The sequence below is a fragment of the Xiphophorus maculatus genome, chromosome 3, assembly GCF_002775205.1.
Source record: "Xiphophorus maculatus strain JP 163 A chromosome 3, X_maculatus-5.0-male, whole genome shotgun sequence".
NCBI classification, from domain to species: Eukaryota; Metazoa; Chordata; class Actinopteri; order Cyprinodontiformes; family Poeciliidae; genus Xiphophorus; species Xiphophorus maculatus.
Genome location: NC_036445.1, coordinates 7,309,805 through 7,324,230, shown reverse-complemented (window position 1 = coordinate 7,324,230; position 14,426 = coordinate 7,309,805). Strand labels below are relative to the sequence as shown.

At 38.4% G+C, this 14,426-nt stretch overlaps 1 protein-coding gene across 7 annotated transcripts in view; it reads left to right on the top strand.

Annotated features, from left to right (window-relative positions):
- LOC102218176 (DNA-binding protein SATB1) overlaps nt 1–14,426 on the top strand; it is an 83,261-nt gene that overhangs the window by 41,485 nt on the left and 27,350 nt on the right. For 5 of the 7 annotated variants that reach the window (XM_023331302.1, XM_023331297.1, XM_023331299.1 and 2 more), the window contains 5 exons: nt 54–131; nt 4,782–5,275; nt 6,600–6,812; nt 12,029–12,151; nt 13,621–13,776. In XM_023331302.1, coding sequence (XP_023187070.1) covers nt 54–131; nt 4,782–5,275; nt 6,600–6,812; nt 12,029–12,151; nt 13,621–13,776 — 1,064 coding nt within the window. The remainder of the gene's footprint in view (nt 1–53; nt 132–4,781; nt 5,276–6,599; nt 6,813–12,028; nt 12,152–13,620; nt 13,777–14,426) is intronic. The other 2 variants (XM_023331301.1, XM_023331303.1) reach the window with 2 other exon arrangements.

The window sequence follows — 14,426 nt, the reverse complement described above, 5'->3', positions numbered from 1 at the left end:
CGGCGGTGTGTGTGTGTGTGTGTGTGTCTGTGTGTGTGTATTCGCCCGTGCAGGCATGCGCCAACCCTCCCAGCTGGAGGGCTACCTGGGGACGTGTGTCCTCCGTGAGAGCCCGCGTGCCAATGCGCTAGGTAGGTTACAGCATGGGCACACACACGCACACACGCATACACACACACACACACACACACACACGCACACGCCCTCTTAAAACACACACATTGACCTGCAGCTTTACTTTAACCCAACCACAATACCTGCAAGGTTAGCTCCTGTTAACTGTAAATCTCCATTTGAAACTTTAATAGGAGATGCAGTCACCCACTCAATATTTGAGAAGCAGCATTTTATTCCTAAATGCATAAACTAAAACAGTTACCTTCTGACTTTCCCAACTAGAATTTTAATTAAAATCTTATTTCCAGTTCTAAAAAGCAATTCATGCTAATTTAAAGTCATGTAGAAATGAAAAATGATTCACTTTAAGAGCTCATCTTCTCCCTGAAAGCAGAGACTTAAACATTCTACCTCAACTTAGAAAATCTCACAATGTACTATTCCAAATGCTTGATTTTATTTTGAGTAGATTTCAGAGAGACACTAATATTTTTGGGAATTTGATCTGGAGGCCATCATAGATCACAGCTCAACAAATATTATTGTCGACACGCAAAAGTATTTGCGCCTCTGGAATCATTTGACAGTTTGTCTGGTAAAAACGACAAATAATTGGTGTTGTGAAAGAAAAAGGAATCGTTTTAAATTTTTTTCAAGGAAACTGAAAAGTACAGTGTGCTGCTTGTTTTAGAAACACAACAGAGATAAAATACAAGAAGTTAAGTTGTGAAAAAGTCTGACTGAAACTTTGAAAAGAAAAGATAAAAGCTTTCCGTCACTCCGCATTTCCTTTCCACTTCACCACTATGCTTTCATTTTTGTTGGTCAATCACTTAAAAATCCTTTGAAATATGTTGAAATTTGTGGCGGAACGATGAAAAATGATCCATTTAATTTACTAATTCTCACAATTTATGACTGCAAAGTAATATCAGCCAAACACATTACACATAGCGAGTTCACAAACAAGTCTGTGTTGCTTGAAGCACATTCTCGTCACAGAATGACTTGGATTATGTCACTTTAAGAACAAATTCCCTCTCTGATTGGTCAGATGAAGAATTAGAAATGGTGGTTGTTCCTTTAATGGGTTTATTTACCCGAAAAGTTTAAATTCAGACTCAGAATTAGTTTTTGAGTTGTGCTCAAGAATCAAATTTATATTTTATACATTTCTTATTAATTTGGAAGAAAAGTTTTACTTTTGGTAATAATCAGGACTCAAGATTTGTTTGCTAAAGCTTCGATCTCAAAGATGTCATGTACTGTAGATTTGCCACAGGGAAAGAAAAAGCCTAAAAGAATCAGCTGTTCCAGTTATTAATGGAGTGTTTTTGTTTCTATATGAATTTATTGTTTCTTACTAAGCACAAACCTTTGAAGCAGGAAAGAAGAAAACTCAAATCTTCTCATAAAATCGCACAAGTTGCATGATTTTTAGGACAAACCCTTAACATAAAGTCACTTTTCCACTCAAATGATCACCTAAACTCTGTGTAATCGTGACAACTCATACAAACGGTCATGTATAAAACCCTTCAGTCTGGAACTTTATGTTGTGATAAGAAAACCAACCACACTGGTGCACATTTGCGGTGATAACATCTCAAGACGTGCAGTCAAACACAAAGTTTAGCACTAACATATCATGTTAACCAAACTTCAGATAAAAAATCCAGCACATATATGTCACCTGTCCACCACAGGCTTGTGGCAGAGTCCATTTAATTGGGTTGATATATGGCAACATGTGGAGAGGAATCTGCTGGAAAATGCAGCTAAACTGAGAAATAAAGTTATTTATCTGTGCTTTGGTTAAAGTTCCTGGTTATTGAATAAAGTTCCCGATCCTTAGGAAAGCCAACGTAAAAGTGAGAGTTGGGTCAATCCCTTTTTCATTCACACCGTCAAACACAAACACACGCAGACACACACACACACACACGCTCTCTCCCTCAGCTCACATCCCATTCCCATTGTGTGTTTAATCCGGGGCTCTTTTGTGGCAGGATTCCACATGAGGACTCCTGCTTCTGTGGCAGCCGTTTTTTTTTTCCTCCCAGGGCCTGCCATGCTCTTCTGTCACCCCTTCTCTTTTCAATTTGCATGGAAATACCTCCATGTGCCTCTGTGTTTGTGTGTTGTGAGCATGCCCCCCAGCAGTCTGCATGTGCAAGCATATGCACACACACACATTCATATAGGAGTGAATAGGCATGTCATACCATCAGAGCCAAGGAATGCCAGGGATTATGAGAAAAGATGTGATTATTACCAACATTTTTTTGTTGTTTTGTTCTTGTTTTATCCTCGTCACCCCTCCACTCCACATCATTTGTTAAAAAAAAACTCAATAGACCTGCCTTGGACGGTGGTTTTCTGCATCCTGACAGTTATAGAGCAAGCACCTCATAGACACGATTATCAATATTTTTTTGGAAAACATCCATGCAGTTAATCTTCCATCTGCTGAAATATTTTGCTCTATCAAATGGGGGGGGGAATCCAAATCTTTAACATTAATCCCATACGATGTGGAGGCCGCAGCCCACTTCCGAGGAGTTAGCATCGCCACGCAGATGAATCCTTGAATGCTTCCCCCTCACTCGTTCAGCACAGAAGATGAGAAAAAAAAATCCTCTGCAACCTAAAAAATTTCCAGCTGCTTATTCACTTCTCTGTGGGTAGCACTTTGAATGTTAAATCATTGTTTTCATCCTCTTAGCACATCATTTAAACAAGTCTTAAAATATTCCCCAGCAGCCATTATGGACTTAAAGATTCCCGAAAGAAGAGACACCACAGAAATCTCCGAAAATGCCTTCAAATGACAACGAAAACATTTAATTTCGGTTCACTTAAACTCTGGAAGGTGAAAAACATTAAAACGAGGTGGTTTCTACATGCACTGATGTTTATTCTGTCTGTGTTTTTCACATTTATATTTACACCATCCATCCCTAAAATTGTCACATTGGCCACCGTGTGTTCCTTATTTTAGAATTAAGGATGCATTTACACACCAACATAAATCCCAGCCAGACACACACATGCACCACTGTCGATCTCTTTCTCTCTCTTTACTTTTTCCACGAGGCCAAACACATTCTGAACTTAATTCTGAAGGCATGAGACACACAGGTCAAACACAATGAGGCTCTTTTATCAGCGGTTACATCTTTTTCTTTTTAAGCCGGATAACCAACTGTGGCATATCCACTCATCGATGAAGAGCCCTTTGAAGAAAACAAACCCCGAAAAAACACAGATTACAGTATCTTTTTGTTGGTATTTTGGTTTTAACAATTTCCTTTTCAAAGCTCCTGATTGTATTGCCTCCCCATAAAGAGCAAAAACAAGAATGTTAACGATCAGGCAAGCTTCGACCCCAGGCAATAATTTGATCCGGTGCAGACCAAGTCTGGTTTGTTTCCCTGGATTAGAATCTGTGGTCATGGTTAGAGATGTAATAATCCGGGTTTTACAGACTGATACAGATTTTTGCCCTTTTTTTTAAAGGTTGGACCTTCTGATTCTCTTAAAAAAACATAATAAAACTAGTTTGTTTAAGCTTTTTTTTCTGCCTTGCCTACAAATAAACACAAATGGACCAATCAAACCGCCTGAATCAAATAATTAGATGAATCGTTTTGAATTTATCATTGAAATAATCAACTAATTTAGTAATTGATTAATTGTTAAATGGGATATGAACTCTAAAAAAGGCCCTTTGCATAAATCTATATGTTTTGCAATTATAAAAAGAAAAACTTTTGTAAATATGTTCTACCCAAAACTCCTCAAGTTGCCTGGTTCAAATTCTGTAAAGATAAAAAATCTCCTATTAAGCACCTTTCCATATCCAGTTATTAATTGGTTAATCTGAAGAATAATCAACAAACTATATCTACACTGCACTGAGCTTCTTACATGTTGATATTAGAAATATTATTTTAGCTCTTTTGCATCAAATGATGAAACTTTCACTAAAGGAATGAAATCTTGCTGCAGTTTAGGCAATAAAATGTTTATTTTCTTACTTGAAAAAGGAATTAAATTGTTTATTTGCATATTTCAATGTATTTCTAATATATAAAAAAGACTTAATGGTTAAATGCAAAATCAACCGAATGTGCCAGTTTGATAGAATAATCATAATTGATAGAATAATCATGTACTGATAGAATAATCATGTACTGATATAATAGTTAGTTGCAACCCTGAATAGAATAAGACAAAACTGACAAGTTAACTTTTCAGCAAAATATAGGAGCTTGTTTTAAGTCAGTAATTTCTTAATATTGATGAAAACATGAAAATGTTGTGCTAGCTGTAAGTAGTGCTGTTAATTGATCAAGAGATTTAATCAAATTAATCACATACTGGCGCTGTGATTGATCATGATTAATCACTATGTGTAACTTTGTAAGCTTGAAATATAAATATGAACACTTCATATTTATAAATCTGAACACTTTTCATATTTATAAATCTGAACATTGTTCATATTTATATTTCAGGAGTGGTGTTTTGGGTTTTTATCCGATTACTGAGTCGTCAGAATGATCGATTAATCATCAGAATAATCGATTACTAAAACAGCCCTTAGTTGCAGCCGTAATGATGAGTTTGGCTTGTGTTTTCTATTTCCTTTCTTCCTCCAGCGGAGATGGACAGCCTGTCGGATCTCTCCCCTCCTGGCTCCAACCACAACCACAACCACCTGGGTTTCTCCCAGCAGCAGCCCATCCCTGGCAGCACCGCAGAGCAGACTCCATCTTCACCAGTGCCGCCACTGCCGCACGCTCCACCGCACGGCGGCCAAACGGGCGGCCGGCAGCCGCAGCTCCCTGGCCTGCACCATCCGGGGTTGGTGTCCACGCCCATCAGCCCCCAGCTGGTGAACCAGCAGCTCGTGATGGCGCAGATCCTCAACCAGCAGTACGCGGTGAACCGGCTGCTGGCGCAACAGTCCTTGTCGCAGCAGTACCTCAACCACCCACCTGTAAACCGCAACTCCCACACCAAGCCGCTGGAGCCTCAGGTGGGATCCAACACGGAGGTTTCCTCTGAGATCTACCAGTGGGTGAGGGATGAGCTGAAGCGGGCCGGCATCTCGCAGGCTGTCTTTGCCCGGGTGGCCTTCAACAGAACCCAGGTGAGGACAAAACACAGAATTTATTTGATTATCACGTCAGTTAGTCTGTTTTCTATGCATCCTGTAGGTTACTTTTGGGAGGAATTTAGGTTCAACTTTTACAGTTTTTCTTTTGTTTTCATTAGGGCTGAAATGATTAATACCATTAATTGTGTTTGATCAGTTCTTGAAATAATCATCAACTAATTTAGTAATCAATTAATTGTTATCTGGAGAAAAACCTGTAAAATACAGAAGCAGAACCATCAAATGATTTCAACTTCATAAACACAGTTCAACAACTTCAGTCTCCTGACATTAGTGACTTAATTTAAAAATAACTTTAGAAAATGATCATCCATCTTGCCTCGACTTGTGCTCAGTTTCTCCTCTTGGCAATAATCTGGTGTTGATAATACATCATCCAAACTGTTCCTTCAATTTGTCTTTGCTTTGAAGGTGTTGCATATAATAGGGAGCATTAAGTCGACTGATAAAGATCAAGCTGAACGTACAGCGCTCACTTTAAAAAGTCACATGGGAGAGTAAGACAGTGGTGTTTTTGTACAGTTCAGGAAGCTTCGTCTCAGTCTTATCTGTCTCTGATGTGAGGAATTAGCCAGATTGTGCGCCTGTAGAGGATAATTTATTAGGTTTGTGGTTTTCCAAAAAAAGGCAGAAAAAAAGGGGGAAGTTGTACTTTGTGTTTCATCAGACTAGAGTGGGTTTTGTAATAGAAAGGAAACCGATTGGCTAGTCTGGATCAATGCATTCACACTGAAATATTGAAAACATGAGGCGTGTCTCGTCTGATTTTTTAAAAATTTAGCTGTTAGACATCTCTGGTTAATTAAAAAGGACTTAAATGCTAAAAAAAAAAACACGAGTATGTTTCCCCATCACCTTGTTTTATTACCAAATCACACCTATTGATGGTGAGAGAAGCACAGCGTCGGTTTGCACAGTGTGTGGCCAGGAGCTGATGAAAAGGCCCAATCACACATCACCGATAATGGAGTCATCGCTGTCTCATAATGATGGAATTGAGCACTATTGAAAAGTAAACAGAGGATACACTGATTGCCCGCTGAACAAGGCGAATAGCTGAGCTCTTATCAAAGGCAACCTGGAAAAAAAAAGAAAACGTGCAAAATTACACGTATTATGCACACGAGTTCCAGTGAAGTGTTTTTGTCGTGTGTAAATGGACAGACGAAGCTGAAAAGGAATTGAGGTTTTCTTTGATATGGATAAAAATTGGTGTCTGCAGAAAAAAAATCTACATTGCTGTTTCTCTTAAGAATAAAAACATAAATTTTTAACCATCTTTGGTTTCTTTTTTCAGGGCTTGCTGTCTGAGATCCTGCGTAAGGAAGAAGACCCCAAGACGGCGTCCCAGTCGCTGCTGGTCAACCTGCGCGCCATGCAGAACTTCCTGCAGCTTCCGGAGGCTGAGCGCGACCGCATCTATCAGGAGGAGAGGGAGCGGAGCCTCACGGCAGCGTCCGCGATGGGCTCCACTCCCCTCATCAGCACGCCGACCAGTCGGCCAGTTCAGGTACCGAACTCTTTCCTGCTGGCTTCCCCACTGTCACTCAGTGCTTCTTGAATCATCACACATGTGTTTTCTAATAAAAATCACCACCAGAGTTGGATAGTGACTAGTTAGGTTTACTCAATTACATTAATTTGAGTAACTTTTTTGAAAGAAATACTTTTACTGTGCTGTACTTCTTACTTTTAGTTGAGTTGAATGATATTATAAAGTATCTCTACTCGAGTTAAATTCACCAGACACAGACACACACCTGCAGTTTTTGTTAAAGTTTCATACATTTTTTATTGAAAGAAACTGATTTGGAAAAATTTTTTCTTGCTTGATTTTGTTATTTTTTTGTTACTTAAATGATTTATTTTCATTTTCGTCCTTAAAATGCCAAAACTTTCACTGAAATTTATATTTTAATCTGTCTAATGATATAATTTTTTTAAAGATTTGATTGGCTCTAGTGACCTTTATTTGACAGTGAATTGACAGGAAAGAGGGTAATGAGAGAAGGGGGAAGACATGCGGCAAAGGTCTCCAGGCCGGGAATCGAACCTGCGACAGCCGTGTCGAGGACTAAGGCCTCTATATGTGGGTTGTGCTTAACCCCTCCACCACCACAGCACACCCGATGATATAATTTTTAAATATTAATGATTGATTAATTCATCACTTACTCAGTACTTGAGTCGACTTTTTACCAAATACAGAAAATTTGCCGGTGACTCTGTTGTGTCTAGACAGGAAATTGTAAAGATAGGATTCCTTCAGAGTCTGGAAAAGTCAGTAAAGCTGGGAATTTTATTGGTTATTGGAAGAAAAAAATGTTTCCAGAGTTGATTTTATGTCTGCCCAAGAGGATTGGGCGATACGGTTTAAAATTTTATCAAATTTTTTTATCAAATTTATTTTGTGGTACTATTGTGGCAATGAGAAAAGTGATGATAAGAACTATTTACTACTCCTTTTTAGGTAACTTTATGGCAATTTCAGACCCAAAGACATAAATACTCCTCTTGAGAAACAAACCCATTTGTAACAAGCTTATTTAGGACACAAGTAGCTTAAATAAGTTTGATTTTTAATGTTAATATCTACACAGTAACCGCATTTAATAATTGAAAAAACAGTGGAGAAGAAATAGTGACTACGTACAATTTCAACAATATGAGCAGTTTTAAGTATTTTTAAACATTATTTATTGTGACAACAATAAATCATGATCATAAATTTATCACAGTAAATGATACACAATAAACGATACGATCAATGGCCACCCATAATGTCCAGCCATAAATTCACAGTGAATTTTTTTAAATTTACGCAGCAAAAGTTGGTCGAAAAAGAAAAGAATTGACATGAAAAATCCTTGGGAATCCTTTTTTATCGATGCTTCAGCGGCTTTGTCAGCTAATGTTTTTAGCTGTGGAGATGTGAGCAGAGGAAGCTGCCAGAAAAAGGCCAGCATGTAAAACAAAGACCAGATGTTGGCCTGGAGGGAAGCTCCAGCAGTAACTATCACGTCAACTATCAACGCTCGGATGAACAGTAAAATCTCTTTCTGTCAAATCCAAGTCAGGGAGGAGTTATTTTATATCAGAATATAAGAAAATTACTGTGATTGATAAAGTTGTGGAGCAACAAGTATAGTAGTAATATTAAGTTGAGAATTTTTGTATTTCTTCCAACGCGTAGAATGTTTTCTTGTTTTTTTGTTTTGTGAGGCACTTAATACATTTAAGCATCTATTATCTGTCCTGTCTTTTTAAATCTAACTTTAACTGATAGTTAATGATGGTGTTAGTTTAAATTGAGCCAACCTGGCTGTAAAACTGTGCAGACCTTTTAGTCCAGGTTCAGAGTAGATGGTCTACCACGGCTGCCACCGACGCCCCCTCCACGCTCCACCAAGGATCGCATTATTTAAACCTTTAAGCTGTCTGTTCTGATATATTATTACTGTTTAATGTAGGCGTCTTCTTGCAGTCAGTGATGAGGAAAGGTATGCAGAGTTGTGGGGGGGCCGTTTGCTTTATTATCATAAACCAAATCCAGACACGTACGATGAACATTCTCCCATAAATACTGGTGCATTAAGTGGTTATCCATTAGGCTGCACATTTTTATTGTACAAACACAGACTACTCTTGTGCTTATTAGCACACTCAGTTTTTCTTGCAAGTATGTATCCAGTTTCCACCCAGAGATGTTTTTTTTAAACCCCTAACATCGAACACTTGACTGAAACTTCAGATAATTCACTTTCCTTTACCTTCTTTCTGCATGCAAATCAGCTCCGCACCATCCCCACCCTCACCACTCAGGTGAAGATCATGCACAAATGACGGAGGAAGTAAAAAACATCTGTGCTAATTTTGACCTTTTACCGTGCATTAGACAGCGCTCGCTAAGAAAAAAATTTGGTTTCCCTCAGTGATGACAAGCTCCGTGAAAGATCAAACATCGTTTAGTCGGTGCCTCTCTCCAAATCCCTGCATACCACAGCACAACTCTGTACCCTCTCTTAGAGTCAGTGTCCTTTATGAGAGACGTATGTGGCAACTTTCTACCACTTAAGAGCATTTGATGCGCGGTCAGCTGCATCTGGGAGGTGGCGGGGGCAGACAAAGGCGTCCTCTGTCCTGTCTGCAAAGAATATTTGGCTTTTATTCAGGTGAAAAGGGGGAAAGTAAGAAGGACAAAGGACCTTCCATCTCCAAAATCAGGCCCCCTCTCCTTTTAAGTGCTCTGCTTTCTAGTAAAAAGAGTAGGACTTTAGAGCAAAAGCACTCAAGCAGTTCACATTAATACACTGAGCAGCTGTCTGAATTCAGAGCAGTGCATCAGAGCCAAATAATGAATCTTTGCACAACAATTTATTGAAGTGAAAATGTAAAAAAAACAAAGTCTGCTGTAAAGTGTTCTTATGATTAACCTGAAGCTAAGGTTGAGATTTGAAACTGCTACTATTCACATCTGATACAGGAAATTGTTTGCTTATGTATCTAATCTAACAAAGCCTTTTCTACGCACTTGAAACCAGTTTCTAAAAACCAGAAGTAGCTCTGCAGAGTTATCAGTCGAGACAAAGACACTTTGAAACTTTGAACTAATTCGGTCCAGCTAATTAGGAGGAAATCAACTCATATCCTACAAAAAAAAGTATGTGAATGACTCAGGCGAAGCAACATTTAGGTCTGATCATTCATAACTTCAAATTCAAATTTCCTGATAGCGTGACTAGCTTAAAAGCGTTTTCTGCACATATCAGTTCAGTTTGTAACAGGTTGGGCGATAAATCAATTTCATTGATTAATCAAATTTTTGGTTTTTGAAAAATCCAAATTTCTTTGTTCACCAATGCACACTGAATTCAGGTTACGTTTACGAACAGGACAATTTTTTTATTTTTTAAAGTATGAGAAAAAAGTAACAAAATTACAACAATAAAGTGGTAATGTTAGAAAAATTAAACGGTAACTTCAACACAAAAAATAACACAAAAATTCAAATGAGGAATGTTGAGCTATACAAAGCTATACTTTGGTTTAAGTTTATAAATAATATATAACCTATAAATAAGGAAATACTTCATATTTTAACACAACTGCATCAAATTATTATCAGCAGCAGGACTTTGAAATGATCCTGTAAACAACTGAATGCATTTCAAAGATAGAACCACTCAGATTTTGATAACTCTATAAAAGCTTTTTGCCTCATTAAAGTGACTTTTTTTTTGTCATTTTAAGATGGGTTTTAGGTAAAATTGTGTTTTTATTCTGCTAATATTGTGACTATTTTTTGGTAATTAAACAATGGGAAGAAGTCCTGTTCAAAGCAGGGATGATAAAAGCCACTGTTTGATAATATTTTCAAAAAGTGAAAAGAAAGTGAGAAAAAAAAGAATAAAATTGAATCTGGTGTGAAAGAAAATGGAGATTTTATTTTTAAGTCATATCTCCCAGGCCTAGCTTGCAAAAACAGAGGTAGATTTGCAGTAAGAGTAAAGACAAAGACCAAAACAAGTTCAGAGTTTAAAGAAAACCAATTCGCATCCAACCAGAAACTCAACGAAAACACGACCAGTGCAACATTTAACTCTCAAACAGCTACTTGGCTGTAAATCTGCAGTGTTAACAGTCAGGACAATGAAAAGAAAAAGTTCAAAGCATCTGGTTTGTGATTCTTATTCAAACAGCTCTCAGAATACTGTTGACACATCAGCCTGATCGCTCCAGGGGTTGTATACTTCCCCCACGTGACTTCGGCGCGCAGACATTCATCATACAGAGCCGCTCCTGCGCGAGGCAGTTCTCACGCACGGCCGCAGACGCAGGTTCGCTCGCGCCGCGCACCCTGGCCATCTGCCAGCCTCTCTCCGGTGGAGCAATGCGGTGTGAATTCACGCACATAAATCAGCCAAGGTGGCAATTGAGCCAGAGACAGAGGAGGCTTTTTATTGGCCTCATAAAAACAGATGCAGAGGTATGTTTCTCTCATGTGTGCTGACGCCTCGGCTCGGCTCCCCCACAGCCAGTCGCTGCACGTCCAGGCCTCGACAATTTGTTTGACACGGTATCGTCCCGCTCAGACTGACGAGCTCCGCGTCGCGCTGTCGTAAAAGAAGATAAAAGAGACAGAGATGCCCAGACATTCCATCTCAACCACAAATTTCAGGATTCTGGTATTGTTGTTAACACATCAGGCTCATATTAGGCAGCTAGATAAATACTTGAATATATATGTTTTTGATCACAGCCTCTTATTTGGTAGGAGTTCTTCGCTGTTGGTGTTATTATAATTTATTTGAATGCCATTCACTTGCACTCATACCCAGCCCTGTGCATGTCTCCTTTCAAAAGCCTCGTATGGAATGATTCATATGCTAATGATTCTTGGGTAATGCTTTTATTAGGATGCTTGTTACCTTGTCAAAGGATTTTTGTCAAGATGCAACAAGCCGCTGATTAAAAATGATTTGATTTCACTTGACTTGCATTTGCTTTTTAATCACCAGCTCCACATAAGAATACTAACATTTCATACAACACATCAGAGTGGTTTTAAGCAAAGCAACAATCCAGCTCTCAGTGTGGGTGTAATCTACACTCCAATGTGCGTGTGTGTGTGTGTGTGTGTTGGTGCAGACAGATTTCTTTTTATTATTCCACATGTGAGCCTGAACAAACATGGCCGTGTCTTTTTTCTGCTCTCGACATTTTCAGCCTCGGAGGGAAGACTGCAACAGCGTGAGGCCGGAGGACTGGAATCCCCGGATCCCAGTGGGAATTTCACCTGTGAGCACACAGCGTCACCCACTCACCCCGACAACTGCAACACTGCAAAATGTGAACACACAATTACACCCACGGTCAAAGCACACACACTCACACAACAGTTTCTGAGCAAAAGCATTTAGAAACATCAGCAAATATTATGTGACTATGTCAGAGTTTGATAGGGGTCACGCTCAGTTGTCACAATGTTAATAGTTCCAACATATCAGCGCATTCAGAGCCTCATGCTAACTCACAACACGACACCATATCATACTCCATATGGCAAAAACCTTACCAAGTATTTTATGTCTAATTTCTTGTGCAAATATATTAGCACACTTGAAATAAAACTAACTTACAAGTAACTTTTCAACAAGATATTTGGGCTGACTTTAAGTCCTTTGTTTTTATATAAAAGTACTATTTCTACTGACAAATTGTTTAATTTATAACAAGACATTTTATCCATGTTATATGTGAAATAATCATCCAACATAAAAAGTAGTTTTTCATCAATATCAAGGAATTAGTGACTTAAACCCAGCTCCTATTTCTTGCTGAAAAGTTACCTGTAAGTTAGTTTTTTCTCATTCAAGTGTACCAAGGTGATTTGCATCAGAAACTAGACTAAAGACACTTTTAAGTTTTGGTTTTTGCAGTGCATCCTTCACTAGAGAACATCTGCTGGACTTCATGCGCTGCAAATCAAACTGAATATAGTTTCCCGTCCCTTAAACTTTTTTGTGCATTTTTTCACGCTACAAACATAAACGTTTATGTATTTTATTGAGATTTTATGTGATAGAGTAACATGAAGTAGTGCACAGGTCAAACTCGAGGCTCGCAGGCCAAATCCAGCCCACTATAGTCATTTCTGTGGCCCTCTAGACTCAATGAACTTTATGACAACACTGTTTATGTATTATTTTATCAAAGTGTATAGGACCAAATTACCTTCATGTTAATATTTAGAAGTATTAATTGAAAAAAGTTAGAATATTTTAGTTATTAGTTACTTCTGTTGATGCATTCTGCTTACAACCTTTGAGGAAATTTATGATCTTGATGCAGCCCAACATGAAAACGATTTTGACACTCCTGAAGTACTGAAAAGATCATTATATTTATGGAGCAGTGGTACGATGAGATGCATTGTTAAGATAAAACCATGAAAAATAAAGTATAAGGTTTGCCGCAATTCCTAATCATGGACGCAGCATACATGCAGTAGAAGAAGATCTGATAAAAATGTAACTTTTCGTCACATATGCAAAGTAATATTGCTGGAGGACAATAAGCAACATCACCACTGCACTACTTTGTGTTGGTTTATAACATAAAATCTAAGTTCAAGAGGCGTTACTTGTAAGATATTATTGGTCAGCATGTTGACTAAATCTCATTGGATTGGACAGTGCCATCATTCTAGTCAATAGGGCTTTTAGCTCCATATGTTTATATTTATCACAACAAAATAAAGTTTCCCTTTAAACATTTTTAGGCTTCTGCATCAGGTGTGTTTTACGTTTCTTGTTCAGGTAAAACCATCGCCTCTGCCGAGCGAGTGGAACGGCAAAACTGAGAACTGCATCTTGAACATCACCTCCACCATCTATGACGAGATCCAGCAGGAGATGAAGCGGGCCAAAGTGTCCCAGGCCCTGTTCGCCAAGGTGGCTGCGTCCAAGAGCCAGGTACCCAAACACACGGGAAATGTCGTGTTCGCTGTTTTATTATCGGTGTTAATCATGTTCAAAGCAAGTGCAGCATAACGTCTTGTTATGTTATGTTTCAGTAGCGGCCATTCCATTACAGATGTGTGCAGAACTTTGTTGATATTCCACTAATGCTGAAAAAATCCAAAATTTTGCAGTTCCTGTGATAAGTCATCCACCTACTACTTCCTGGCATTTGCTTTGTCATTTTCACCAGAAGTAGCATTAGTTTCACATGAAAAAAGTGTTTTCATTGCAGTTTTTCAAAATGCACAAATTTTGATACAGCTGAAAAACCCTAAAGAATGGGCATGTTTACATTAAGTGAATTTATTTTTATAATTCCAATTTGCGCAGTTATATATGGTCAATGGAAACGCCGATACTTATTTTACTTTTTCGCCAAAGTGTGTCAACGAGTTTGCAACCTGGCATACAGCAGATGTGTTTCAAACTAAATAATCTTTATGTATCAGAACAAGCAGCAATTTAGCTCCTTGCAAACATTTCTTTATAAAACATCCATGATAAAAACTCGTTCAGGTATTGAAATGTGTCACGTGAAGTTGCCTAGAAGTTTTAGGTGAAATGTGTTTGACTCCAGAACACAGCAGCAGTGAGATATCATC